Below are 27,789 nucleotides of genomic sequence, written 5' to 3' on the forward strand. Positions count from 1 at the left end.
TTCGTGGCATTATTGTAAGTATCCAAGTATCCAAGGATTCTTTTTTTGAAAGGGTTTTTAAGGCATCCACAGCAGAGCTTAAAAACAAATCCCAAAAGTATGCTGTATTTGATTTTAGTTGTACTTGATTCTACAAGATTTGGTTAGCAATATTAATGTTCAAGTTCTCGTTAACTTATACATTTATACATACATCAATATTGTAAAGTTCATATACCGATTCGTAAACCATGTTGTTCATTGTAGTCAGACATTTATTTATAATAGATACTTTTTGGCGAACAATCAATGACACAGTGCTTTTGGGTCGCAAATATTCTAATTATTGCGAAATACTGTCAACATGATTAAAGACCTTGTGAAATTGCATAATCAGACAATAACCAGACTATAATTGATTTTGTGTGCAACACATTTAATTATTCTCCCGCTGGATCATATTTGGTTATGAGGAAAGGAAAGTGCCTTTTAATTTGCGCAAAGCCGCATTTCCGTGAAGGGGATGCAAGCGCCATGTAGGCGATTCGAGAAATACGCCCACACAAATCTTCAAGCGGAGGCTGCAAGACAATAGGAATGAGGGAAAAATCGCCTAAGGAATTCAAGGACATGCACACAATAGCAGCGCATTAAGGCATAAAATGTAACAAGCTGGGCGTCAGACCGAAATTACAGTCTCATGTGTGTATGCCCCCTAAAAGCAACGCGTACCACGCCCTCCCACACATATATATGTACATATAAACATCCATATATGTATGTATGTTAAACTAATAGAAGTGTCTGGGCGTCATGGTGCGTGTGTTTGCGTATATGTGACATGTAATTGCTGCGCACTTTCTGTCCAGCGTTGCGTATGTGTGATATTTAATTACGACAGCAGTGTGCAAGTGTCAGCTCATCAGCCTTTAAGCAATTCATTAAGTAGTAGGCCGCAACGCCTTATATTTCTAGGATGTATTGAAATTAAGTGTATATATTTCACGCTGCCTTGCACTGAGCTATTCAAGTTATGGCAACCATCATTATGTGGTGCTCTTTCAAATGCAGTCATGTCCTTGCTAGCGTTTATCTTAGTATCTTTTCAGACTTCAGAGCATAAAACGCTTGCTCTCTCTCTCTCTATTTCTCTCTTCCTCTCTTTGGCATCATCAGTGAAGCAAGCATGAACGAACATACAACTACGTTGCATTCATTCAATAAAAGATTGCTCTACCCTGTAGTAGTGAGTTAGCAAATCCCTCGCTCACTAGGGGTTGGCAAATAAAAATGCAATTTGTTCACAAAAGAACGATTGGTTTTCTGATTTAATAATTTTAAGGGCTAGAAAGAAGAATGAGTTTCTCTTCGAACAGAGAGGAAAAATGTAACATACAAATATAATAAATATATATGTAATATAAAATAAAATATTATAAAAATGCCGTGGGTTCGAGTGCCAGACAGTAGGGCTTAATAAAAGTTTGTAGAATTAAAAACAAAACATTAGGAATAAAACAAAACAAAGACAAAATGAATTACAATGGTTTATCAACTGGCGAAATAACAGACACGAGACTGACACTCGTTACTACAGGGTAGTGTCTCGTTCATACACACATGGACACTTACTCACACACATACACCCACACGACTGGGAACGCTAAGCTTGGCACGTGCGCGCTTTTGAGCTTCGCGCTCGTTGGGGCACTGGCACTAGAATTGGCGCTGTCTGCCAGTGGCCACTAGTGCTCGGGGCTCTTGCTCAGTCGAAGTTGGTTTCTCGTACGGGGTGGTTCGGTTCGCACTAAGTTTGGTCTGTCAGTTCCCGCGTGTGCGTGTTTACCAACGTTTCGTGAGAAGAAGAAAATCAAAATTAACTTTGGTAAATGCATTAAAATTCACCCACATAATACAAATAATACACATAATTATCCATATCATGTAATCATTAATAACACCGCAAAACTACACGCATTGTAAGCTATAATTTTTAAAGCTGTTTTTTGAGAATGTTAATTTAATTTGATTGCGAAATGGTTGCATTTGTATTTGCAACAACAGCAATAGTTACCAAATCTCCACTTGCAGACCTCCAAGTGCTGCCTGCTTTTTTTTTTAAGGGCGGGGAGGCAGTGGCAGGTCATTAAAGTGCATGCGTCATAGCACTTGTGCTTACATAAATTGCATCTCTGTTTGTATTTGAATTTGTATGCTCATGCACGTATCTGCACCTACATACATACTTACATACATATGTACAAACAATGTACTTATTCAAATGTTTTAGTTTTCAAATTTTCGTGTGCTCAAGCAAAAGCCAAGGGGAAAACTTACATGACGGTAAAGGTGCTTTTATTTTGCGTATGCCATTAGGACTTTTCTCAATTTTTTTCAAATACTACATGTTCCCGCTCTATGCAAAACATTTGTACATACATATGTATATCATATGTAAATATGTGAATGCACGCATAAGTACATAAATCAAACATAGTCGTACATGATAATTAGCTTTTATTATTATTTATTTATTCTTTAACCGAAGGATGAAAAGGCATTGTGAAATTGTAGATTGCTATTGTAATCAGCATGACTAGGCTTTTCCGTCTGTCTGTATGAACGGAAGAATCTCAAAAAGTAAAAAAGCAAGAGCTATTAAACTTGGGTTGCAGGCTCTCCTAAGTTGAAGAAAGTACATGTAAGACTCACTACTGTGACTAATATTACTATTTTGCGTATATAACGCACAGTATGAAAACTAAAATATAGCAAATAGAATATAAGACGTTTTTTAGAGCCACTTCTTTTAAATAATTTTTCCCCTTTTACGAAGCAAACCATAAAAGAAATTTATAGCTGGAAAAGCAATCTCTGCGTATGTATGTACGTAGAGCTATGTATATAATATTGTGTTCTATTTTTGGTTAATCAATTTTAAATTAACAATTACAAATTTGCTATAGATATTTAATTATTTTCTACACCGGGTACTGGGTATATGGGAGTAGTGCTTATGTGGCTCTAACATATGTCTCTGTTTTTAATTTAATGAGTCGGTTGAAATTGTGTTTCTAAAGAGATGCTTCAGAAAATATTTGCTTCAAAGCATAATTCTTTTACATATCATTATAAATGTATATCCTGTCATTAAAGAGTACATACATTAGAATATCGCAAATGCTGCTTGGCTTACCTGTATATACACATATGTATGTATGTATGTACATATATATTTTTAATCATCATGACTGGCTGAAGCATCTCAGTAAGAACGCAAGGATTTCGGAAAGTATAAAAGCTACAGTTAGCATGCTCCTCAAGTGAAGTTATATTTAGTAGTTCGGATTAGTTTTTTTAACAACTACATATAAAAGTAAGCATGAGTTCTCTTAATGTACATACACACGTATATACGTACATACATATATTCTAAGGCAAGTCGATCTGGACATGTCTGACCGGCTGTTTGTACTAAAGAGAGGATCTCGAAAAGTCGGAGAGTCTGGGTCACTATGTTTTGAATGCAGGCTCTCTTATGTCTGAGAAAAGGCACCCACCCCCTTACAAAAAAAGTAGAATACGCTCTTTCTCTCTCTCTCTCTCTCTCTCTCTCACTCTCTTTGAAATGAAAATTGGATATAAACAAAAATATACTTATTATAAATTAAGTAAATAATAAACAAATGACATATCCTATGGCTCAGGAAGGCTTTCTCATAAAATCTGGCAGACGAGCAGATATTAAAAAAAACAAATTGCAAATAAAAAGAGCGATGCAAAATATGTTATTAAATTTGCTTAGACAAAAGAGAATTGTATAGAATTTTGGTTTAAATATCAAAGAAAAATCTTAATCGAGGTGACCCGCCTGAATTAATATTACTCCAGCTATAATTGTAATCTTTCGTTTAGGTTAACATACCATACTATAATTCTCGATGTTTTCAATACATTCAAGACAGGATAAGCAATCCACAGAAGAAATAGCAATAGAATATAAACATGTATATGTGTATATACAAATATATATACACGTATGTATGTATGTATGTAAATATAAGTTCACAGTTGTTTTTCCCCTTTCGGATTTCGAATTGCGCATCAATTTAAATATAAATCTCGGACAACCTCTGCCAGCATGTAAAAGCAATTTTTCCCGAGCGGGAAAATTAACATCCGTGGCAGGTGGTGGGCGGCAGGCAATGGCGACAAGTAAGCCAATTACGGACGGACTGCAGAGGCTCTTGCATAACGTCTCTATTTCTTTTACATTACCCGTACGTCCCGTTAAGCTTCGGCTAATTGATAAATTCTAGAATGTTCGCAGAGTGTTCATTGAATGAGAACTTGACACATGTAATTGATTGCATTTAGCTGCACTCTTTGGCGTCCTACTGCCTTTTCAGCGTCTGCAGCTATAAGCCTACTTACTGTCCCACAACAGCAGTCGCAAATTGCATCCAATTGGGCTTAATTGACCGCGACAAATGGTGCAAAAGAATTGTTTGCATTGTGCAATCATAGAGCGCTGATTTCAAATTGGCTGGAGGCTGTGATTTTTCGCAGTCTGTCAGCTTGCTATGCACGTGTTGAATTATGTAAGTAAAAGCCTTAACATACGGATACTGAATACTGAATACAAGATCTAATCTAGTATCGTGCTCATTTAGTCAAAACTTCGTCCGTTATATCATGACGAAAATTAACTTGATGGCAGATAAGCACTACCAGGATGTAACTGTCGAATTTGAGTGAACAATTTTATTAGAATGAATAAACTTGACCAGCTTGTCCTGCAAAGCTTAGTAGATAGTAGAAAGATAGTATGTAGATACCAAGTTTAATTATTCTAGCTCTTGTACTTGCTGAGATCTTTGCGCTCATATAGACGGACGGACGGATAGAACGACGTGGCTTCACTCGTCTTGTTGTACTGATCAATAATATTTATTTATGTATATACTTTTTTGGGTCTGCCACTAAACTAGTATACCATTTTACGCTTTGGGTACAGGATATTTAAAGTCTTAAAGTCTTTGAAAATGAATATACAACACCAAATTATATATTGGAAAATATCCAACTGTTTAATTGCAGAAATATCACTATTAGTAACTTTACAAGTTTAGGCCAAGCCTTGATAAACAAATTAAAATAATCGTGTAAACAGTTCGGTAAGACTGTTCAAAATATTCTGCAAAGGTGTACTTTATATCTAATTTGAAAAAGTGTCGAGTATGTATACGTTTATATTTTGGTTTTTTTGTCATACGCTTATTCAATACATACATATGTATAGTACATAAAATATGTATGTACATAATTGTATATATAAACAATTATTTATTTAGTTCACCCTTCTTTTTATTTTTTGCAGAAGTGGACAAATATTTGGATAATATTAAAATGGATCTATTTATCAAGGAAACAATAATGAACATGAACATACAATTTAAAAATTAAGGAGAGCACAAATGGGTAATATAAATAAAATTTAAAGTCAACGCCGAGAGTGCACAGCAATCTACAGTTTAAAAACTCACACATTCGTAAATACATATGTATGCACAACTTAAAAATTAAGTCTCTCAGCTCCAACATCATCATCACCATCGCTTTTATTCATCATCATTTTAGTGGATGAGCATAGCAGCTAGCTGAAAAAAGAGAGTAGATATAGCAAGAGAGCAAGAGCGCGCACATTGTTTTTGCTACACGCCCATAAAAACGGTCGAATCGATGGAAATATATACCCGCAGTAGTCAACGTTACAGAAACAACTAATGAATTAGCTAAATAAACAAATTAATTAAATAAGTAACAGCTACAACGAATAACGGACTATAACAAAGGCAAAAGGCGAGGAAAACTGACACGCAACGGGCATTAACAAGCAAAAGCAAAGAGCGCGCCAGCCCCAACTTGGGGCAACAACGAAAGAAAGAGCAAGCGCAAGAAAAAAAAGAGAGCAAGAGAGAAGACAACGAACGTAAACGTGAGCAAATACACATAAAATGTAAACTCGTTGTCAAAAAATATAAAACAAGCAGACGCACACAAAAATTTCGTCTCGTGCTTGGGCACTGCCTTCCAGATAGAAATTGCGTCTCTCGCGTGACAACGTGCGTCCAAACGAGCGGAAAGTTTCTGCTGCAGATTTTATGCCGCAAAGTCAGTCGGTCAGTGAAAAGTAAACTCATTGAAGTTGAAAACAGAAATACAAATCAAAGCGTGTGTCTCTTGTGCCAAAAATAGTAAAAATAAATAGAAAAGTAAATATAATAATCATCATAGACAGAGTGCGTACGTAATAGCAATATCATACGAACACATACGCTGTACACTCATACAAACGTCTGTGCACACATACATACACGTATGTACATACATACTTGTGTAAAAATATCGATTTTTTGAGCTACCCGCTGTGTAAAACATTTCAAAATTCGCGTCGACGACCTCGACACAGCCACATCCACAACCACAAACGCGACGCGGTGCTAGTGTGCAAAAATATTTATAATTTTGCAAGCCGCACTTAAAAACTAAATAAAACAAAACAAGCACAAAGAGCGCGCAAACGTGTCTAATTAGATTGAGCGACGTTAGTGTTTTACATAATTGAAGCAGTTCAAGACGTATAGAAAAAGAGCAAGAGGAAAACAATTTGCTGTTCCTGTCGTGGGCAAAGGTAAAGTTACGAGTTCAGTGCCAAGAGGAGGAAGGAGAGGAGACAACGGCAGCAGCAGTTGCCTAAAAGTGCATATGCTTAGATATCGGCTGGTTTCGACACATTTTCTGAAGCAACCGTAGTCGGCCCACCCGACGAGAGCAGGCCACAGCGAGTGCACAACTGCAAAAGCAATAGTAAAGGTAATAGAAACGGCAACAGCAACAGTGAGAGCGTCGAGCCAAGGCCCAAACTGTAAGTGACGTCACTGTTAACGAATGCGTTGGCGTTAATTGTCGCATTACCGATCGTCAAAGGATAAACATACAAGTCGCACTACTCTGACTCTGTGTCGCATTAAAAGCGTTTCAGGTACGGCGACCGGCTCATTTACGCCCCAATCGTCGCAGTGACAACAGTTGGCAGTGTGCGGTGTAGCTGCCTGAATTTTGTGGCCTGCAAGGGCTAATCCCCCATTGGCCACTTTACGTACGTACGTACATACCGAGTACATAGGAAGTTGAGAAGCGGTATTAATTTAAAACGCTAGACGCTTGAGACTCAACCGGACCGCAGCATTTGCAGCAGGCGGCATCAATTCGCATCACACGGGCATTATAATTCAGTCACAACGTATTCGCTAAGAGTATTCCGCCTACTCGGTTTGAGCTGTTATAATTTAGATAGCGAAAATGTGCAGAGATCGCGATATGAGTTTGTCATAGATCAGCGCAATCGTCAATACAAGGTCAAGAAAAAAATCAAGCTGAAGTAAGTGGACAGCGCTTGGCTTGGCTTGGCATCGACTAGACGAAACAGCGACGTGCGTGCAACAAACGCAACAGCGACAAACGACATCAGAATAAAACCAAAGTTAACAAAATAAAAGCCTAAAAGCCAACAAGGATAATTACTAATAATAATTGATTCTTATTTGTGCGCGTGTTTTGGGCACAACCGGAAATGTGACTATTGCAACGGGATCTGGTGTCGTCCCTCCTCAATTATCGGGCCTAACCGATACGTAAACGCGTTTCTTTTGCCATAAATAAGCGTGCGTGTGATTTCGGGTGTTTGTATGTTTTTTTTTTGTTAATATAACTAAATATACATATATGCAAGTATATCCTTGTGAGCGTATTAGTTCATCGTTTCTGAAGTAGAGAAATAGCTTAAATAATATTCGTTCGTGTTTTCCTTCAAACGTCGTGCAACTGGCGAACGTACGTGGAAAAAGCAGCAAGATTGAAGACTTTGGGAGAAATCTTTGGAAGTCCGTTAAGGCTTGCATTGTAAGTAATTGTAAATATATATTTTTACCATAGTTATAGTCAACGTAGAGCTTAGTAGCTTAGTTTAAGAATATTTATCCCAAGTGGCAGCTCAGGAATAAATTTCTAATATTAAAAATGGATATCATAGTTAGTTGTTAGAAACATTTCTTGAGGGATGGGATCTATATATTTATATATTTAGGTGGCTTAAATGATCTTCAGCTTATTTAATCTTTGTCTTTTTCTTTTGTTTTTTGGAAAACTGTTTAATGGACCTATCGCTCTTGATTTGGTTTTTTTTGCTGATCCCAAAAAAGCTGTACAGTACTAACTTTTGAATGAAGAAGAAGGTATTAGTTGATTTGCGTTGAAAGATTTCGATGCTCATGATGATTGCTAAGTATGTGATTTACAAGTTCAAATACTTAAGTAGCACCCCTCGGTTCCTTTTGTTATTTTTCGCTTGTTAGCTTTTGACTCTCAATTCGACGCCTAATTGGTGTTGTTTATGTATATTTATCAATTTTATGCGAATTATTGGCTATATGAGAAAGAAATTGACACCTCTGGGCCTGAACAAGCTTTAGCTTTTGTAAACTCGTACATACATATTATTTTCTGAAAGCTGAGCGCGTGTTTGTTGCATATTTTCAGATGCCAGGTAAGAAATTTGAAGTAAGTTGTAGACGACAGTCGGCGCTTTTCACGAGAATATAATGCTTACAAGTGTTTTTCTAGCAGCAGTATATTTTCAGTACCACATACTCGTACATACTTGTATATATTATATATTGCATATACAATTCAATATAGATACGGGTATATTTTTTTATACTCTGTACATGAAATGTACAAGAGTATATTAGGTTTGCGGGAGCTCAAAAATGTAACAGGCAGAAGGAGGCGTGGCAGACCCCACAAAGTATATATATTCTTGACCAGCATGACCAGACGAGTCGATCTAGCCCTGTCTGTCCGTATGAACACCTGGATCTCAGAGACTATAAGAGCTACAGACACCAAATTTTGCACAAAGATGCCTTATGTGTGTACGCTTTTGTACGATTTTGTTTTATTTTTTTATTTTCCCCCACTTCCCCCCTATGGGGGTTTTCCCGATTTTCCATTCGTATAATCGCCTATATCTCGGAGACTATAAGACCTAGGAACACCAAATTTTAGTCCAAGATGCCTTATGTGAATACGCAGGAAATTCCAAAATAAATTTCCCTCCCTTCCCCCTCTCCCCCGCAAATCGTAATTCCCGTAATTCTAGGAATTTCGAACTCAAATTTGGGAAATTCCCCCAGTCGGTTATTATGTGTCCGAATGCCAAGTTTCACTACGATAGACCGATTTAACAAGGAGTTATAGCCATAAATATATTTGCTGCTGAGTTCAAATACCGAGAAAGGTAAAATCGATCAACAATTTTTTTTTTTAATTTTCTTAATTTTTTAATTTTCTATAATTATTGTAAACATATGTACAGAGTATTTCAAAGACGGGACACCCGACTTTAGCTTTTTTACTTGTTTTATTTAAGGCTGCTAATAACGCCAAATGGCAAAACGTGATTGATGAGAAATTAGAGCGCTCGTCAGCTAGTAATATAAATTGATGATAATTTTTACTTTTTATCAAACGGACAGTAAGTTGTCTATATGTATTTATGCGTGCATGTACATTTTTCTACGATAAACAAAAACTTATCTGGCCGACGTTGAACATTTGCTTCTGATTTTTTTTGCCATTAAATTCCGCATATAGTATACTTATTACTTTCTGCGAATGCTCATTGTTTATTGTATATTTGTTTTGCGGACGCTGAATTGAGTCATAGCATAAATAATGTATGTGTAGTGTAAGACTCAACAGTGAGGCTTGCTGTTGGGAAACGAAATATGACACACTTGGAATGAATATTGGAGAGTATTTCAAAAAATGTGTGTGTAAAGGTATATATTATATAATGTTTGTTTTAATATTTGAAACACATTTAATTAAAACAAACCAATAAAAATACAATACAAATGGGCTTGCATGACTCTGGCATTTGATTCCTGCTTCAATATCATTTAATATGGCAATTCAACTAATTTGTCAGTGAATTGATATACAAATCAAATCGTTATAATCGTTATAATCGTTATATATATAAAATATATAAAAAAAAGTTATTTTTATTATATTTTTATTTTTTTACATACACACATAACAGCGTCCATAAAGAATAGAATGTAAGACTATGGGGCTCTTCCTTCTGAGGCTTACAAACATACTCACCATAAATGTCCTTCCGAACAGCACACATGACTTAAAATCTCAATTTTTGTTAAGTCATTAAAAAACCAGCATAGGGCATATATATATGTACATACTTGTATATACTCGCAACTTTAAGCTTTAGGTAGAAGTAGGTTATTAATATAGGCTGTTGTATTTGACCTTAATTATAAAACCAACCAAACGACTGTCCCTGTGGAGCCTTTTCCAGTCAGTCTACATTTGTCTTTTTCTGTTTCGACGCTAATTTCCCAAAGGACTGCCGATGTCCACTATTACTTTTTTGGGCTTATATTTCGTCACACCTTGTAATAAATTGATATGTACCCTTGGATATAATCTTGTAGCTTACATATTTTTGTCGTCATAGCTAAGCAACAACTGTTGATACTGGAAGAACTGGAACGGAAATCGGTGTGTGCTTTTAGGCTTCCTGAGCGATGACACGCGACGGAAAATTTTAATTTCAAATTGTCATGCCATTTTTCATGACGTGTGAACGTCATACTTTTGGTTGTTTATCGAAACAATTTGCAATCTCAGCGCTAATATGCGTTATTTGTTGTCAACCTGAGTATTCGCATACCCAGTTGTACTATAAGGAAAATAAAGCGCAATGGAAAACTTAAATCTGATAATTGTTGCCTTACAATTTGTCATTGCTAATGTTATTATCAATATCCCTGTACCATTTTGTTTAACACTTTCACACAATCGGCTTTTATTCTGGCCGCTACTGTACCCCAATATGTGCTAAGTTTTTCAATTTTAGGCGTGTGTGAGACCGTGGTCGTATTTTTCCCCACTGTTTGATTCAATTAACAAGTGCACAGACTGTTAGGCAAACGAATTCGCGCGAATTCAAAAATAAAAAAGTGTAAACTGGTTATTTATAGACGTTCGAGCGACCAATTGGTAAAAATAAATTTCTCTATATATTTTTAGCTTGTTATTTGCCAAAATGCAAATAAACAAAAGGTTACATTTTCGCAAATGCGAGTACACTAATGCACATTACAAGTATACATAATTACATACATACATATATATCTAAGTACCACTCGGAAAACATCTGAATGACCTCAACATTTAATGAAGAGTTGCATCCAATCTTTATAAGTAATGCACGGTGACTACACTTTTCAAAAGTCTGCATCATACATAGATAGTATGTTTATTTGTAAAAGATTTAGGCAGAATATTTAAAGCTTCACCCGCTATTCCATTCGCAAACTAGCTATGACTATATAGAAAAAGAAAAAGTTAATACTTAGGTAGTACATATTTATTTTGGTTCCACTTACTATGCCTTTGGAAGCGAGTATAAAACAGAATGCTCTTCACTTTTCTACAAAATATATATTCATTTATGTATGTATGTACTTACATATGTATATACATTTGCGATTATAATGGATAACAAAATTTGAAGTACATATTACCGCAATAATATTGATAAAGTTCCAAAAGCTTATCTTACTTACTGTCAGTATTTTCCAAAGTTCGGGCTACCATTTTAGCATGGTTATTACTAATTTCCTATTTTTAACGTTTATATCGTTTTAAGAACTGTTAATACTAAATTGATTCTATTAAAAGCAACAGGCAAGCTTGGCCATGGAACTCGTGCAGTCTCTTTTTTCTATATTAATTAATTTGGATCAGTTGGTCACGAGTGCTTCTAGACAAAAAGCTGTTCACGAACATGGGTATAGTCACAATGGGGGCACTTGGGCACTACTTAACTAACAGATTAAATGTGCTATTAAGTTTGTTTTGTACTTAAGAATTTTTATTTTTCGGCAATATTGAATCGTTGCAATATCCATAATAAACGTATGCATAATTTATCAGAAATTTCCCAACCTAATTTCTCAAGATTTTTATTTAATTTGTCAGATATTTCACAATTTACTTCTCGTTTGCCATCACTCAAGTACTTAGTATGAGAATCGCAGAGGAGGGCTGCCAAAATATTTTTTCATTTCATTTGATTTATCAGAAATTTCACAATTTATTTTTATTTAATTTAATTTATCAGAAATTTTACACTTTAAATCTCGAATTGCCATCACTTAGGTACTTGGTATGAGAATCGCAGAGGACGGCGGCCACAATATTTTTTTAATTAATTTAATTTAATTTATCAGAAATTTCACAACTTAAATCTCGAATTGCCATCACTTAGATACTTGGTATGAGAATCGCAGAGGAGGCCCGCCACAATATTTTTTCATTTAATTTAATTTATCAGAAATTTTACAATTTATTTTTATTCAATTTAATTTATCAGAAATTGCACAACTTTAATCTCGATTTGCTTTCACTTAAGTAATATGAGAATCGCAGAGGAGGGCGGCCACAATATTTTTTTATTTAATTTAATTTATCAGAAGTTTCAAAATGTATTTCCACAATATTATTCTTTAATTTATCAGAAAAACCACAATTTAATTCTCGTTTGCCATACTTGGTATGAGAATGGCAGAGGAGGGCGGCCACAATATTTGTATTTAAAGTACATACATAGTATGTGTAAATATATACATATTTAGGGAGCAGAATCAGGGCGCGAAAGCCGATCAACAACAAAAAGCTTTGGTTTGTAGTTAAGAAATCCTGGGGTCATTCCCCAAAGAAATTTGCGAGAGCCTGGCAGATTCAATGCCGAAGCGGTGCGCAAAATATTAAAATTGCCACAAAATAATAAAATTGATAAATATTTCATATAATGATTAAAAACGAATTTTAAAATTTTTGTTAGGTGTCTGGATAGAAGATTAAAACACTATCAAAATCAGATTCTGAAATTAATTCTATTTTTGTATACATACATATGTATGTTATCTGTCATAAATAAATAATTAATTAAAAAAATTGGTGAGTGTGAATTTGTTTCTTTTTCTCCTGTTGTCTTAGAATTTGGCTATGCCACTGCATATGCTTTTTAAACAAATGACTATATAATTTGAGAAAACTTGAAATAGGCAGAAGAATTGCTTAAATTTAAATGTTCGAATTAAAGACCTGTTCGCTGGTTAGCATTGCCATAAATTATGGCAACTTTTTTGCTGCTCTGTTATTGAATTTAATTAATTTCCAATTGGTTGGCAAAGTTCACAAAACTGGAAAAAATTTGAGCGCATACATTGTATGTATACATACATATATGATACATATAGTATAAGAAACGAAACGAATTGCGCGCCATCAATTTAGGTTGATTGATTTTAAACGCAAATAAAGAAGCGGAATTCGAAAATCAATTGAGATTTGAAAATCTGCATTGTGGACACTGACAATGATGACGCAGGGGCGTATATACATGCATACATACATATGCATGTATGTAAGAGTATTGACAAATCGCAGCGATTACATCATCAGGAATTGCATTCTAATTTGTACTTTGTACCCTCTATCGGTACAATCAGTCTTGCCGGCCGGTCGATCGATCGAGTCTATCATATTTACTCCAATATCTTTCTTCATGTTGATACTACGTCACTTGCTTTGCTCTGCTTGTGTGATTATTTTATTTTATCCTCATTTTCTTATATACCAGTGCTTCGTAGTTTTTTTTTCCATTTTACTTTGCTTGTGAGCATGCAAACTCTTTATGTGCCCCTTTATTTCTTATTTTTTGGTTTGTCGTTTTTCGTCGTCTCTTGTTTGCCTTGCCTTTTTGTTTCTTTGCGCCATTCATGTGTGTGTGTTCCATATTTGCATTTTGTACATATTTGGTTTCTGGTAATTTTCCATTGGAAAGTCGGCAGATGCCGGCATTAGATTGTTTGGAACTTACTCTATTTGATTGCATAATCCCCTTCATTGCGCCCCCAGCTGATTGCCACATAAACAGCGTTGGCAAGTCCCATAGGTACGTAGGTTTGTACTAGGCTCTCTGACGACAGCCTGGCACTTGTTTGGTCGATGCATGGACTCGATACTGATTGATTGCGCTGCGTTAAATAATCACGCTATTCAATCGTTCACACGTTATACATACATATGTACATACATTCTGTGCTGCCTGTCCAAAAATAAATGTTAAATAAACAAACTGAGACATTTAAAATCAAGTGCTCTAATGATATAAATAAATGCTTATGTTCATTAATAGATACGATTTAGTCAAGACAAGTATCTATTGATAAGGCAAATCTATTTACTTGCGTTAGGCAGACAGTCTTGCCAAATGGGTACAAAAAAAATCGTGTCCATATTTTATGTAATGCTTTATATGTATGCTTTTCAGTCTTTACCAATGATTTAAATAATCTATCTCGTAGGCACAATATGTCTTTAAATTTATAAATAGGTTATATGTATGGCCACACCTTTCTCCTCTACATTGCCTTTTTGCCAGCACTCGCCCAGCTGTTTCCGTGGTGTAGCGGTTATCACATCTGCCTAACACGCAGAAGGCCCCCGGTTCGATCCCGGGCGGAAACAGATCAGATAAATTTTTTTTTCAATTTTTCAAATTTAAAATATAGATGTATATTTGTATTAGCATAGATCATATAGAGCATGTTACTTTTTTTTTTTGTTTAAATTAAATACGTGGAAAGCTTTTGTGTAGCCCAGCAAATTTTAATCTACAAACTTTTCCCCTATACTACATATGTCGTAAAATGAGTTTAAATGCGATCTTTCTTAAGATATTGCAGCCGAAATGTATATTAATTATAATTTGGTCAGAGCGGAAATTTTTGCATTACTCGCATTAAGTCAAAGATTAGATAGTTTCTACCTTACTTTAGATCGTGGCTCGTGAAGATAGGGGAATAAAGTCTTTGTTTAAGGCACAATAAGGGTACATACTTAGCAACAGCGGAAATGATAGTTAGCTTTAATTGATTTTAAAATCTTCAAAGTGTTAATTGGAGCAGATTGCAATTTCTATATAATATCCAATTAAAAGATAAAGCAGAATTAAAATAGGTCTTTACATTTGCCTAAACTGACCAACGTTAAGATGATTTTGTATTAATTACCATGTTTTATGAATTCCAATATTAAAGTTAGAGTTTTATGGCTATGGATAGAATAGACTTAATGTTATAAATATAAAAAAATTTCAAGATTATTTGATGTCGATCAGTGATTGACTATAATAAATTCTTTGCTAAAACGTGCACTGATTAATACCGATTATTCTGTCAATAAAAATACCATACGAACATATGTACCCACTTATCTATGTTTAACAAGAATGGGAAATAGTATACCCTTTGATGCAGGGTATACAATTATTATGATTGCTTAGCACTAGACTCGTCGATTAAGTGCAACTCATTAATTTGTTATGACTCTGTTGTGATAAGCACAATTTGAATTCTTTCAAACACTTGCAGGTACAAGGAAATTTCCATACCAGAAGAAGCCATAAATAATCGTACTTATCTATATTTGATACTTTGAGGCTCCTTGCTTCTGGTGTTGATTGTTTGAGTGCCGACATCATTAATGGCTCTTAGGTTATAGCTGTTATAAACGAAATCACCTTGGGCGAGCCCAGTGTTGCAAATTGGACCAGCAATGGTTTATTATAGCTTTTATTAGTGTCGTTGGGAACTGACCAAACAAATGATCAAAAGCACTCAAAACAATGAGTTGTCAGCAGAGCTTAGCATTGCCACAAGTGAAATTACATTGATAACTGCTGTTGAAACATTTATCAAATTGTTTACGCGCTCAGCCTCTAATATAAGTATATCTCTAAGCGCTAAGTCAACTCTTTCTCTCTCGCTCTCCCTGTCCAATGGCGTGCTCATTCTTCCTTAGCGACTGCAGTTTTAGTCACTTGGTACTGGTTGGAGCCGGTCAGTGCCAGAATTGAGCGGTTTCGCTCAGATCCAGGTAATACAGAGTATACATCTTATCACCAGCTAGTGAAAAAATGCCTTTTCAATATTTACTCGCAGCCTAATGTGCCATAGACTGAATTAAAGGGAGCTCCACAAGCTCAAAAGCATTCACATCAGCTTGTTAAAATGCGCAAATCGCACATTGCGTATACGCCGCGTGGTCTAATTTTAGCGGCCTTTATAGATCGAAGTCGTCTGACGCGGAGGCAGATGTTGAGGCTGAAACTGAAGCTGAGGGAGTGTGTGTGAATGTTTTTCTGTTGCCATACAGGGAATGTTAATGTTTATGTTATCGTACCCTCCTGACTTGGCACTATTTACTTGCCGAGTCTGGGGTAAACGGTAAACATCTTGATTGAAGCGCGTGCCTGACGATATTGTGTAAAATGTAACAGGGTTGTGCTGTTGGTAGGCGTGGCTGTTAATTACTCATGACTAGTTCCGAGTATATAGCATATACAAATCACCATGCGCTTGCCTTGTGTCTATCACTAACTGTGCACTTGCGTTGGTCTTTGCAAGGTCGCAGGAAGCTTTCCACTTAAATATTCAAATAAACAACAAGCCATATATGTAAGTGTCTTTATAGTGGGTTTTGGTGTATGGGTAATGTGTGTAAACAAACAAACTACTTGTATCCAAAAGGAAAAATACTTTTTCTCTTTCAATCCATTACATAAACGTGTATTATTTATGGCCCAATCATTTCCTATCCACATTATTGCTACTTGCTCAATATTTGTGCATATGTATGTATGTGACTACGAGTATATCGAAAATACTATCAGCTGGTATTCCATGGTACGTATACTCATATTTTATCTGCACAAACTCGTGCCATGCCGCGCCGCCAAATGTCAGGCTCGATTGCTTACCTACCCAGGTATTATGATAAAAGAAACTTCTACGGCATGACTTTGCTGAAATGAAAGTCTTTTTGTTATTACGATATACATAGTATGTATAGCATATTGGTAGTTTGTGTACAGAATTTGTTTGTTTCTGCTTTTATTTGGTGCTCATCAGTCTGTCGAGACAGAACTCCCACCCATTTATGGACATAGCTAATTGGTTTATAATTCGCGTTATCTTTGTATGCCTTTGTGAAAGTGTAATCCCATGATAAATGATATGATATCAAGTGCAAAATGCCTGGCGTATGCCAGAAGACATGAGAATCGGACTGGGTGTCAATAATGGGGATTTATTTTGTAAGTCTTTTGTTTCGCTCGCTACACTTAAGGCATTGTGATTCACTTATTTTACGTGCTTCTCACATTGTCTGGAAAATTGTCCATGAGAAATTCCGAATTGCTCAATGCGAGCTATTAGCTGGAACTCTTTTTATGGCATAAATAGGTGATAAATATAAATTAGTTCATACACAAGATGATAGCTTAGAAACATGGCTAGATATGCTGAGTGTGCTGTTCAAAATTATTCTATGCCCACGTCATTAACGACAATATGGCAACCGTTTGCAGTGCTCTTTGTATATTGTTCAGATTTGCTTTAAAAAGGCTTTACATTAATCATTTTAAAACATGACGCACCTTTAGTTAGTTAAATAGTTAAATGGGCTTACTAATTAAGAATCTGAATGCATATAAAAGCCAACAAGAGCAGGGAGACTAGGGAGTAGGTACACAGCCATTTTCGCCTATAGAGAACTGTTGAATAGTAACAGCTGGGGGCCTTTAGTAGACTTTTCCTATTCATGAGCTGATTAAAGTTTAATTGATCTATAGTTTTAGTCACTTGTCACTAGTTAATGCCGGTCAGTGGCAGTTTCTTTGTTTGTATAGCTGTTTACCAGAAAAACCCGTTATATATAAAGCATTGTTGTCTAAATAAAAAACAAATTCTATATTTTCATCAAAATGCACTTTATCAGATAGATGCCATATCGATTCATTTTGTAAACCCTGTACCCGAAGAGCAAAGTAGAAAAAGGCATTTCAAATCTTATCAAATAAATATATTGTCGGAAACGGCTAAGCTCACATCAAGAACACTTGTCTTGTCTCTAGGCAATACAAGTTTATTACATTTTTGAGATTTCCCTCCTCCTCCTTTTTCTGTACAAATATATTTTTTTGTTGCAAGAACATTTTGTACTAGCGTCCGTGTTATTCGAATTTGTTTTCAATCGCTTCAAATCAGAAATTTAAGCCACGAAAATAAAATATTCTATTAATCAGCTGGCTGCCTGTGCTGGTTTTAATGTAAGATAAGCTGTTGCGGTTTTCCAGGAAACTGAAAATGATTGTTTAATTTTACTGAGCGAATGTTTTTTTGTGTTGCATGTCCAAGTTCTTTCAGCTTATGTCGAGTCAATTCGGTTTGTAAATATCCCTTTTCTTGTATTTTTATATATCCAATACTCATATAGTGTAAGCCCTAAAATACCATTTGCACTTGTTTGGTTTCGGTTGATTTTGTGGGTTTTCTTAGATGGATATTGTTTCTCATTCATTTTGCGCTGTCAACACTCGCTAAGCTCCATTAAAGCTTCCCTAATGGCTGTTGGTTGCTTTCACTCGACTATATGGGAGCGCTTTTGGTGTTATAATTAATGTAATTTGGCACACCTTAACGATAAATACATATTTGTATTTGTTTATTTACTGAGACGAAAAGAAAAGCCGATATAAATGCTTAGCACGCGCCACTCGATTATGGTCTTTGTGGTTGGTAATCAATAAGGTTTCGTATTATTTATTTCACATTCCCATTGGCCTGGAATTGTTCATTTTAGGCAGCCTAAGTCCTTTGTGTGCATTGGGCCACAGGCCTTCGATCACGTCGTCCACTCTAAGGCACTTCCCATTGACGTCAGCAACGGGTGAGCTTAATTGTTGGCTCTCAAGATTTCTTGTATCTGCTCTATTTTTTTTTTTGTTTTTGTTTGTTTGTTTCTTCCCCTGCTGTTGTTATTGTAAGAATGCGAATGCAATAATTGAATTGTTTACATTTGTAATACGTGTCTGGGCCATGGCTTTGATTTTAATTAAATTTTGTAAAAATGTGCTTGCGATAACTATAAATATTGTAATTGTGGTAATGGAAAAGTTTAAGGCATATTACAACTAGCTCGCATGGTTTACTAAACTTAAACCGTTTTTGTATTGAAAGTTGACATCATCATCGGCGAACAACTTAGTGTTTTCTTTATTTTTATTGTTTTTAAATGCTCCGCAGGCATATTAATGAATTTTCTTTCATCTGGCACCAAGCACGGCACGTGACGATTGCCGGCATCTATATGTATATAACGGCAACGGCAGTACTCAATTAATAGAACGCAAACTTGTTGAGCACAAACAAATACAAAAAAAGAACATATACGAGTATATACGATATACGAGTATGTATTTTTTAAACACAGCAAGCAAATTGGAAGCCTGACACGCAAAGTTCCATGGCTTTCATCTCAGCAGTGGCACACGGATTGAGGCTTTTTTCAGCCTCAGACAAAAGGAACTCCAACGTTACGAATATTTATATATTCGTGTATATAATATACATACAGACATATACTTAATATATTGAGATTGTGCCAGCTGCCTCATTTAAAAAAGTATCATAAATTGCACTTTATTTGCTTTTGTAATTTCGTCTCATGACATTGAACTTGAAATTCTTTTTGTTTACAAAAATAACATTGCAGGTTTATGCATTTTTATTTTATTTTAAAAAATCTCATGTAAACCAATGTAGTTAAACATTAATATATTTTTTATCGATGGCAATTTTTGTGTGCATATTTCACTTGCATTTCGCATAAAATTAAACCGCCACGTTTTTAAATTAATCAATTATATTTTATTTGATCATACTTTCTTTGCTGGCTTTAATTTAGTGCTTTTTATTATTTGTTTGTGTTATTTTCCTTTCCCTCAATAAGATATGTTTTTAGTGTTTTTATTTGCACCTTTTGACGGAACTTTCAAATGCCATCATTCCTTACGAATCTTGCCAACAATTCTTGCTCTTCATTGTTTCAAAGGAACATTAAAGGAACATCCCTATACCTCTAAGGTTCTGTATAGTTCTCTTGTACGGCGTGTAGGATCGAAGTATATATCCAATACATAAGCAATTTATTCATTTTGCTTATTGTGGCTTAAACTGGGACTCCAACCATCGTTTGCCCGCCCTATTGAAGCAGACTTCTGCCTATTGTTGTTCTGCTTATTCATCTGTAGGTCAAATAAATTATTTTCCTTCTAAATAGATGTACTACTGATTATAAATTATAACAATTAAATGCGTGTTAATAAAAAATCGTGACAGGAAACAGTCTGGTTTGCGATTTAAGTTCCCATGAATGGGTAATGATAATTGGCAGCAAAAATTAATTATATAGTATAGTAGCTTTGATGCAGCCGAAAATAAATGCTTGATTTATGCCGTTTTCATTTGATTCAATTCCAATCAATTTGGTGAAATTCAAGTATCGTCACAAGTCGAACATTTTTTTAAATCTATGCACATGTATGTATGTGTGTGTGCGTAATGCGTTTTAGTAATTTGCGCTAGAAATAAATCAAATTATAAAATAATAAGAATTAATTGTAATGACAAACATGTGCGGAGAGTTGTTATAAAAATGTACACCTAAAATCTGTTTTGATTTATTTATAAATTTGAGATTCAAGCAAATTTATTCGCATGTCAACATACAAATCACACATACGCCCTAGTGTACGTTCGTAGCCGACTGCCAACTAGCTACATACTTGTATGTATGTATGAATATGAGAAGAGAGCGCGATGTTGGCGGAATGAATATTGGCAATTTGGGAATGATAGCAGCAATGTTGTGTCTCGGGGCCGGTAATTGTTAATTTGCCATGTTTGTGGCCATTATTTGCGTAAGCGTTATCTGTAGAAAATTCGCACCTTTACTCCACATAATACACACAGAGTCAACACACGTCAGGAGACAACAACGGGACGGGCTGGCTGGCTGGCTGGCTGGCTGGCAAGTGCTTGTCGATCGTCACGACGTCAACAACAACAACCATTATGGTCGAAAAGGTGGCACTGCGCAACCGCTCTCTCGCGCGCCACACATCAGTCTCTCTTTCTCTCTCCGTATCTACCGTCCCCAAGATTTTCGCATATAATTTCTGAGGTCGCCTGTGAAATAAATTTAATAGTAATTCGGCGGGCGCTAAGAAAGCAACGTTCTGTCCTCAATAGCGGCGGCAAAACAATAATAATAATTCCAGTGCTATAAAAAAGACTTAAGTTCCCTTTGCCAAAACGATATCGTTAAGAAGGGGAAAATGCAATTTTATAAAATTTTGATTGTCCACAAATTGTGAAAGCAGACAAATTTTTTGTGAAATTTAAGGAATAAATACTGCAATTGATTTTAATAAAAATCAATTGATGCAAAACTAAAGTTTGAAAAAATTATTAATAAAGAAAGCCTACAATTGGAAATCAATTATACAATCAACAATAATATTGTGATATTATTTAGAGGGCTGTGAACATTTTTAAGCTCATATCAACACAGTTTGTGATAATTTAGTATTAGAAACATTTGACTGATTAGCATACAAAAATATATAAATACAATTTATATATATACATATGTCACCTTAGAAAACCAAATTTTGCTGATTTTATCGTAACAATGACACCCCGACTTTTAACATACTTTCTGGTAAATATATTTAATATATTTAAGTTAAATATACTTTTAAAAATTTTACATAAATAATGGTGCTATATTATCGTAATATATTAATAAAATATATTATCATGAAATATTATTTTTAAAAATTCCTTATCACCTTCGGGGATTGATAATTAAATGTATTTATCAATCAGACAAGTGTCAAAACAATCAAGTATATACAAAATATTTTCGGAACTCTCTGCTTTGAGTTCCTTGAATGTGTGTGTGTAAATAAAATTAATTTAGTGGGGGCTTGACTTTTAAAAAAAGTTTTTTCATAAATTTTCTGAAAAGAAATATTTTTGATCTCAATGAGCTCGATTAAGGGCTAAATATTTTTTGGTGTTTAATGCCTGACATGACATGACTTAGCAAAACATTGTTCTATCAATACGAGCGCTAATTCATACGTATGTACATATGTATGTACATGTGCATGTATGTATAGGCATGTGTATTAATCATACAAAGCGTTGAGCTGCGTGCCACTGACGCGATCGTAGACATTTATTAACCCATTTAATTGTGTGTACGTGTACGGCCGACATGCGGCAAATGACATTTTGAAATTGTTTAATTATTTATAATTTAGTGCAAATTTTTAAAACTCACACGCACACACAGACACATACATAGCGGGCCCAATCGACAGCAGATGCGGCAAAGTTATTCAATTAGTGTGAGGCGTCAAAGAAATTTGCGGAAAGCAGTTGCAACATGTGACTCGTGATTTGAGTCTCGAGACTCGTTGCAATTAATCGTCCAAAGTACAACATGGCGTATGAGTAACGCGAGGGGGCTTTGAAAAAACTGTTGCATAATAATAGAACTAATAGAAATATTTTCATAATATATGTAGTTGAAATGAGCGACTATAATACTAACTATTGTTATTTTTCTCTTCGTATTTATTTAATTGCAGTGCGGCATGCGCCATCCCACAACTGGCCTTAACGAAGACGACTTGAGTCGTCTCACAGGTTCATCCTCATCATCGTCGACCGCCTCGTGCGGCAGCTCAGCTTCATCAAATTCCTCGTCATCGTCGTCGTCTTCCACTCCCGCGGCGGACCACAAAGACACCCTAAACGACGTTCATCAGCATCATGTAGTCCATCCATTGAATACGTCGCAGAGTCCAGAGAAGACTCCTGCGACTCCGGCTACTACATTGCATGAGAAGAATACACTGAATAACTCACAGACAGCTTCGACGCCACATTTCACATCCACCTACCTACCCGAAATCATCAATCCACTTGAATGGCAAAAATCGCGTAAGCGCAAGGAGCGTCTAGACAGCAGCTCGACAGGAGCTACACAGGATCGTAAGCTGCAGCGTTCTAACAGCGAGGAGCTGCTGACAGAGGCCAACATCAATAATAGTGTCCAGAATGCGGAAGCCTCCCAGCCAGCCGCTAAGACCAACTGCGAGGTCATAAGACGCGTCTCATCCGAGGACTTCAAGCGCACGGCCAGCTATGCCAGCTACCGTCAGGAGTTTGAGCGAGAGGAGGCAGCAGAGCAGCAAGGCTCGGAAAACAATGCAGCCTTGGCCAATTTATTGCAGTCAGCGGAATCACCTCCGTCGGCACCTTCGCTGCCGCCTCCTCTCAATGGCACTGGCGAAGTAACCAAGGATCTAACCTGCCGCACTCGCTTTGAAACCAGCCCGGCTCGCTCCTACCGCCACTCTCCAGTGCGCGGAGGCCCAAATGGTAATGGCCGTCATCGCGACAGCGACGACAGCGAGTGCGAGCATGAGCGGAGACGCAGCAGTGAGCGATTCTGCAAGACGCGCCAGCCACCTGGCCGTAAATCAGGCGTTACAAAGAAGGGCGGCAGTATTGGGTCAGCAGTTAGCCGGTATTTGCCCTCGAAGCGTGGAGATGAGAGCGCCTATAAATACGATTTGTCGGCTTTGAAATACGAGCGCAGAGGTTTCATTAGCAGCAAGAAACATCAGCAGCAGCAACAACAGTCGCAGACTGCTGGCAGCGATCACAACGACAACAATCTGATTGATTTTCATCAGCAACAACAGCAACAACAACAACAGCAGCAGCAGACGCAGCTAAAGCGCAGCTCCAACATCTCGCCAACACCGACCACCTCCTCCTCGGCAGGTAGTGATGATACCACGCCAACGCCCACATCTGCGCAGCCAATTAAAATGAAGGCACCACATCGTCACAATGTCGACTTCACCTCTGCGCAGGAGTCGCTGCCTTGGGAGCGTGTCAATGACGAGCCGGCCCCAGTGCTCAGTCGTCGCTATGCCCACTCCCGTCATCATGCCGTCGACAGCATCGACGCGGCCGCCCAGCTTGCCAAGGTGATGCCCTATCCACAACAGCTGCCCAAGCAGGCCAGCGTGCAGCTGATGAATGAGGACATGGATTGTTTGGAGCCGATGGATGCGGTCCGCGCTTTCAGTTCACTGGAGAACATGCGCACGCGGGACGTTATGCAGCAAGTGTTGCCTGCCATGATGGCCTTCCAAACGCCCGAGGAGCGCCTGAAGGTGATCAACCGACGAGTGACCGTACTGAAGAAGAAGCTCGTGCAGCTGGAGGAGTCGCTGGAGCAGCGTCTGGGCTATCGTCCCTCGCAGGCGGAGCGTCTAAATGATAAATACATTAAGAATGTGCTCGCCGAGCTGAGCAAGCTGCGCAAAGAGCGTCACGAGCTCAAGACTGATCCCCTGGCGACGTTGGGTCGCAAAGTTGGAGGTGGCGGCGCCTGCGGCCAGGAGGCTGCTAAGAAGTTAGAAAAAATGAAGGCGACTCTCAACGAAATCGAGCAGGTAACAACCAAAGCTACCACCACATAATATGTACATTCATTTATCATTCAGTTGTTGATGTCGACCATCACATGCCTCCACCATGCTTCCCATAAAAATGGCGTCAAACGCTTTATGGGGTTTGAGAAATTAGCGAGCCCGCAGACGTCAGCGACCAGACGTCGAAACTGTGCTTTTGTCTGTCCATTTGCACTGATCAACATGTTGTTTGGAATATCAAGCGAGTTCAAACTGGATAGTATTGCTTTATGGCAATGTTTTGGAAATGTAACAAGAGCGTTAGATAAACGAGGGTTTCAGTCTTTATTAAAATCCTTGGCAGGATGTTTAGTTAGCGCGTATTTTCAACAGAAAATACAAAATGTTTTGCTCTCATATTTGTCAAAAAGCGCTGGAATGTTTATTTCCTTTAAAATAATAAACTCTTTAGGTTTTTTTTTTATAAACAGCAAACGTCCAAGGAATAAAAATCCTCTCTGTTGAGTTTTTTCGGAACATCGCAAATACTTATTAACAATTTGTTGTGTAGTGTTTCTTGTTGTTGTTGGGATGAGTCGATTCTTAAAACAAAAACATAAAATAATGTGAGGCACTCAACAGCTGAAGCCCTTTTGTGACAGACGCAACAAACAATTTGCAAAAATAAATATATACAATATATATGAATAGTTGAACTGCTGCCAAAATCAGAGCAGGGTATTATGTACGAGTATCACATAAATGCCATTTCTGTATATAGTATGTAAATACATACATATATGTATTTGTTTATTTTCCTGACTACGTTCCCTCATATTTATGGGCTTGAAAAAAGAAACAGCAAAAACGAACTCAATGCCACAGACGTAGTTGTATGCATGTATTTACAATTTGCGAATCGGAAATAAATTTTTGTCAGGCCATAAATTCGGGTAAAATATAGTACTTACTTATAAACGTTGCCTAAAAGCGAGCTACACAAACCTCTAGTTTCGCTTATCGTTGATTAATTGCTTTGTTTACAATTTCCTTTTATCTACACATGTACAATACATAAGCCCATCAATTTGGCATTATGTCGGCTTCTATGGCCGACTTAATTAGAATTTTATTTCACAATTTTCTCACCATATTCAAAACATCTTTTATGGCTGCGCAGTTCGGGTTTCGGACAGATTGTGTACTATTTTTGCAACATCAGAAAAACATAGTTAATACTCGAGATAAATCAATCAATAATAAATTGATAGCCGCTTTAGGGGTGGGGGAGACGGGTTTTAAGCTATTTGGCTTGATGCACTTGTCGTTTTTGTTGTAATCCATTTAGGATTTGTCTTGCCAAACAACACCATATTGCTCCAAGTTGGTGAGCACCCAAGTACAAAATAAGTACGTCTGTCCCAGAACTCAGCTCGCCATTTCCCTATCAGTGTCGTCTATCCCCAACTTGTGGCCCATTAATGTTGATTGATTGCTGCCAAAAAGGCATTTAAGTGGATAGATAGATAAGGCACAAACATATAGCTGCGTCGCTTTTTTCTCTCACGTGACATTTTCACAAAATAGGTCGCAGTTTTGCATAAATTGCGCATTTGTTAAAGCACAGGTGTTCCATGTAGCCTGACTTGTTGCTTAATGGGTTTCTATTCTTATATAAATTACAGAATCTCAATGAGAAACGCACGCAAGCCCAACGCTCGGAATCGCTTGAGGAGCTGACGCCAGACCAGTTGGTACAGGAAAAGAGTGCCGTGCAGCATGGCCTGCTCTATTTTGAATCCCTATACGGACATCCCATCACTAAGGAGGAGCGCGATGCGGCGCGCCCCCTTTACGAGCGCTATCGTCAGCTGAAGCGCATGGTTTCACGCACCGTCATGTTTGGTGGCGGCGCCGGAATTCCCGAGCTGCCCACCATATTGGAACACGAGGCCATGGTATTCGAGTCAACGCCTCTGCAGTACTCATCAAACAACAGCACTGAGACCACAAATTCACCCAGCGACTCTATGGCGCCAAATACCCTTACCCATAATGCTTCCTCGGATGAGTCAACGACCACCACCACCACAACAACCACCGCACCACCAGTTGAACAAGTCGAGGCAGCAGCCAGCGAGAATATTAGTGCGTTGAGTCTGGACCAGTTGTGGGAGCAGCTGGAGCGTGTGCGTGATGAGAAGACGCTTTTGAAGGCCACCATACGGGAGTACGAGTCCATATTCGAGGAGCAGAATGGCCGCAAGATGCTAAAGAATGATCGCAAATCGCTCGAAACGGAGACTTATGCCCAGTACAAGGAGAAGAAGGCCAAGGTACGGCTGCTCCAAGCGCTAATCAAGAAACACATCGGGCATTAAATGAGAAAAATATATTACGAGTCACCATCAAGTTTGTTTCACATTCATGCCACAAATATTTATTTCATACCCTACACAAACAAATATGTTTATTCTCTTAAGTATGGATAAAAAGAGAAAATATAAATAAAAAAACAAGTAGTTTTTAGATTTACCATATATTCTATAATGATACATTTTATGAATATTGTTGATTCCTTATAGTTTTTTAAAAACATAAAAAACAATTATTATACCAATAATAAATGAAAAAATATGAAGAAGCTATGAGCATACCACATATGTATTTGATCACTTTGATCGACAAAAACTTGATTCATTTATTTTCGGCGCATATGCATACATACGTATATCATAATATATAATACATACATACTCGTACATACACGCAAACTTTATCAAGACTTCCACATGGAATTGATGTTTAATGTGTAACTGAGAATTAATCAAGTTTGTGAATGTTCATAATATTATTAGTCCCGCCCTTGTGCTCTATATCGTCATTGATGTTAAAAAATGAATTTGCAAATTGAAGTTAATTGGAATTTAAATTGGTTGCTGCACTCTTCCCTATTTTCGCCTCGAATTACGTTTCGTTCGATCATTCTTTTCTATGCGACTGACACAATATTGAAATTATTTCAAAATAGCAGCTACTCGTACTTATGTAATGTATTCACATCCAATATTTATAAATGTTGTCGGTCTATGCATCCGTATTTGTTCATCAATACACATCTTAAGCAGGGACACATATGTATGTCGTTCTCATGTAGATTTTAGTGTTACATTGCTACCGATATATCCGAATTTTCAACCAATCTATCAGATCAGACAAAATGAAGAGCCAATATTGAAAGAAAT

The 27,789-nt window shown here is 36.9% G+C and overlaps 1 protein-coding gene and 1 non-coding gene across 3 annotated transcripts; both read left to right on the forward strand.

The window, feature by feature from the left end:
* Positions 1-1,760: 1,760 nt before the first annotated feature.
* LOC115620468 (protein FAM13A) lies at positions 1,761-27,192 on the forward strand. Of its 2 annotated transcripts, XM_030513821.1 has the most exons (4): positions 1,761-1,864; positions 5,360-7,944; positions 22,703-24,586; positions 26,230-27,192. In XM_030513821.1, the coding sequence occupies exons 3-4, from the start codon at positions 22,709-22,711 to the stop codon at positions 26,923-26,925; spliced, it is 2,574 nt and encodes an 857-aa protein (XP_030369681.1). In that variant the 5' UTR covers positions 1,761-1,864; positions 5,360-7,944; positions 22,703-22,708; the 3' UTR covers positions 26,926-27,192. The 2 variants fall into 2 exon arrangements, with proteins under 2 accessions (XP_030369681.1, XP_030369600.1); XM_030513740.1 differs by lacking the exons at positions 1,761-1,864; positions 5,360-7,944 and adding an exon at positions 21,571-21,765.
* Trnav-aac lies at positions 14,595-14,667 on the forward strand. The gene has a single exon. It is a non-coding gene; the product is annotated as a tRNA-Val (tRNA).
* Positions 27,193-27,789: the final 597 nt, after the last annotated feature.

Source organism: Scaptodrosophila lebanonensis, unplaced genomic scaffold, assembly GCF_003285725.1.
Source record: "Scaptodrosophila lebanonensis strain 11010-0011.00,11010-0021.00 unplaced genomic scaffold, SlebRS2 tig00000001-arrow-pilon, whole genome shotgun sequence".
Classification (NCBI taxonomy): domain Eukaryota; kingdom Metazoa; phylum Arthropoda; class Insecta; order Diptera; family Drosophilidae; genus Scaptodrosophila; species Scaptodrosophila lebanonensis.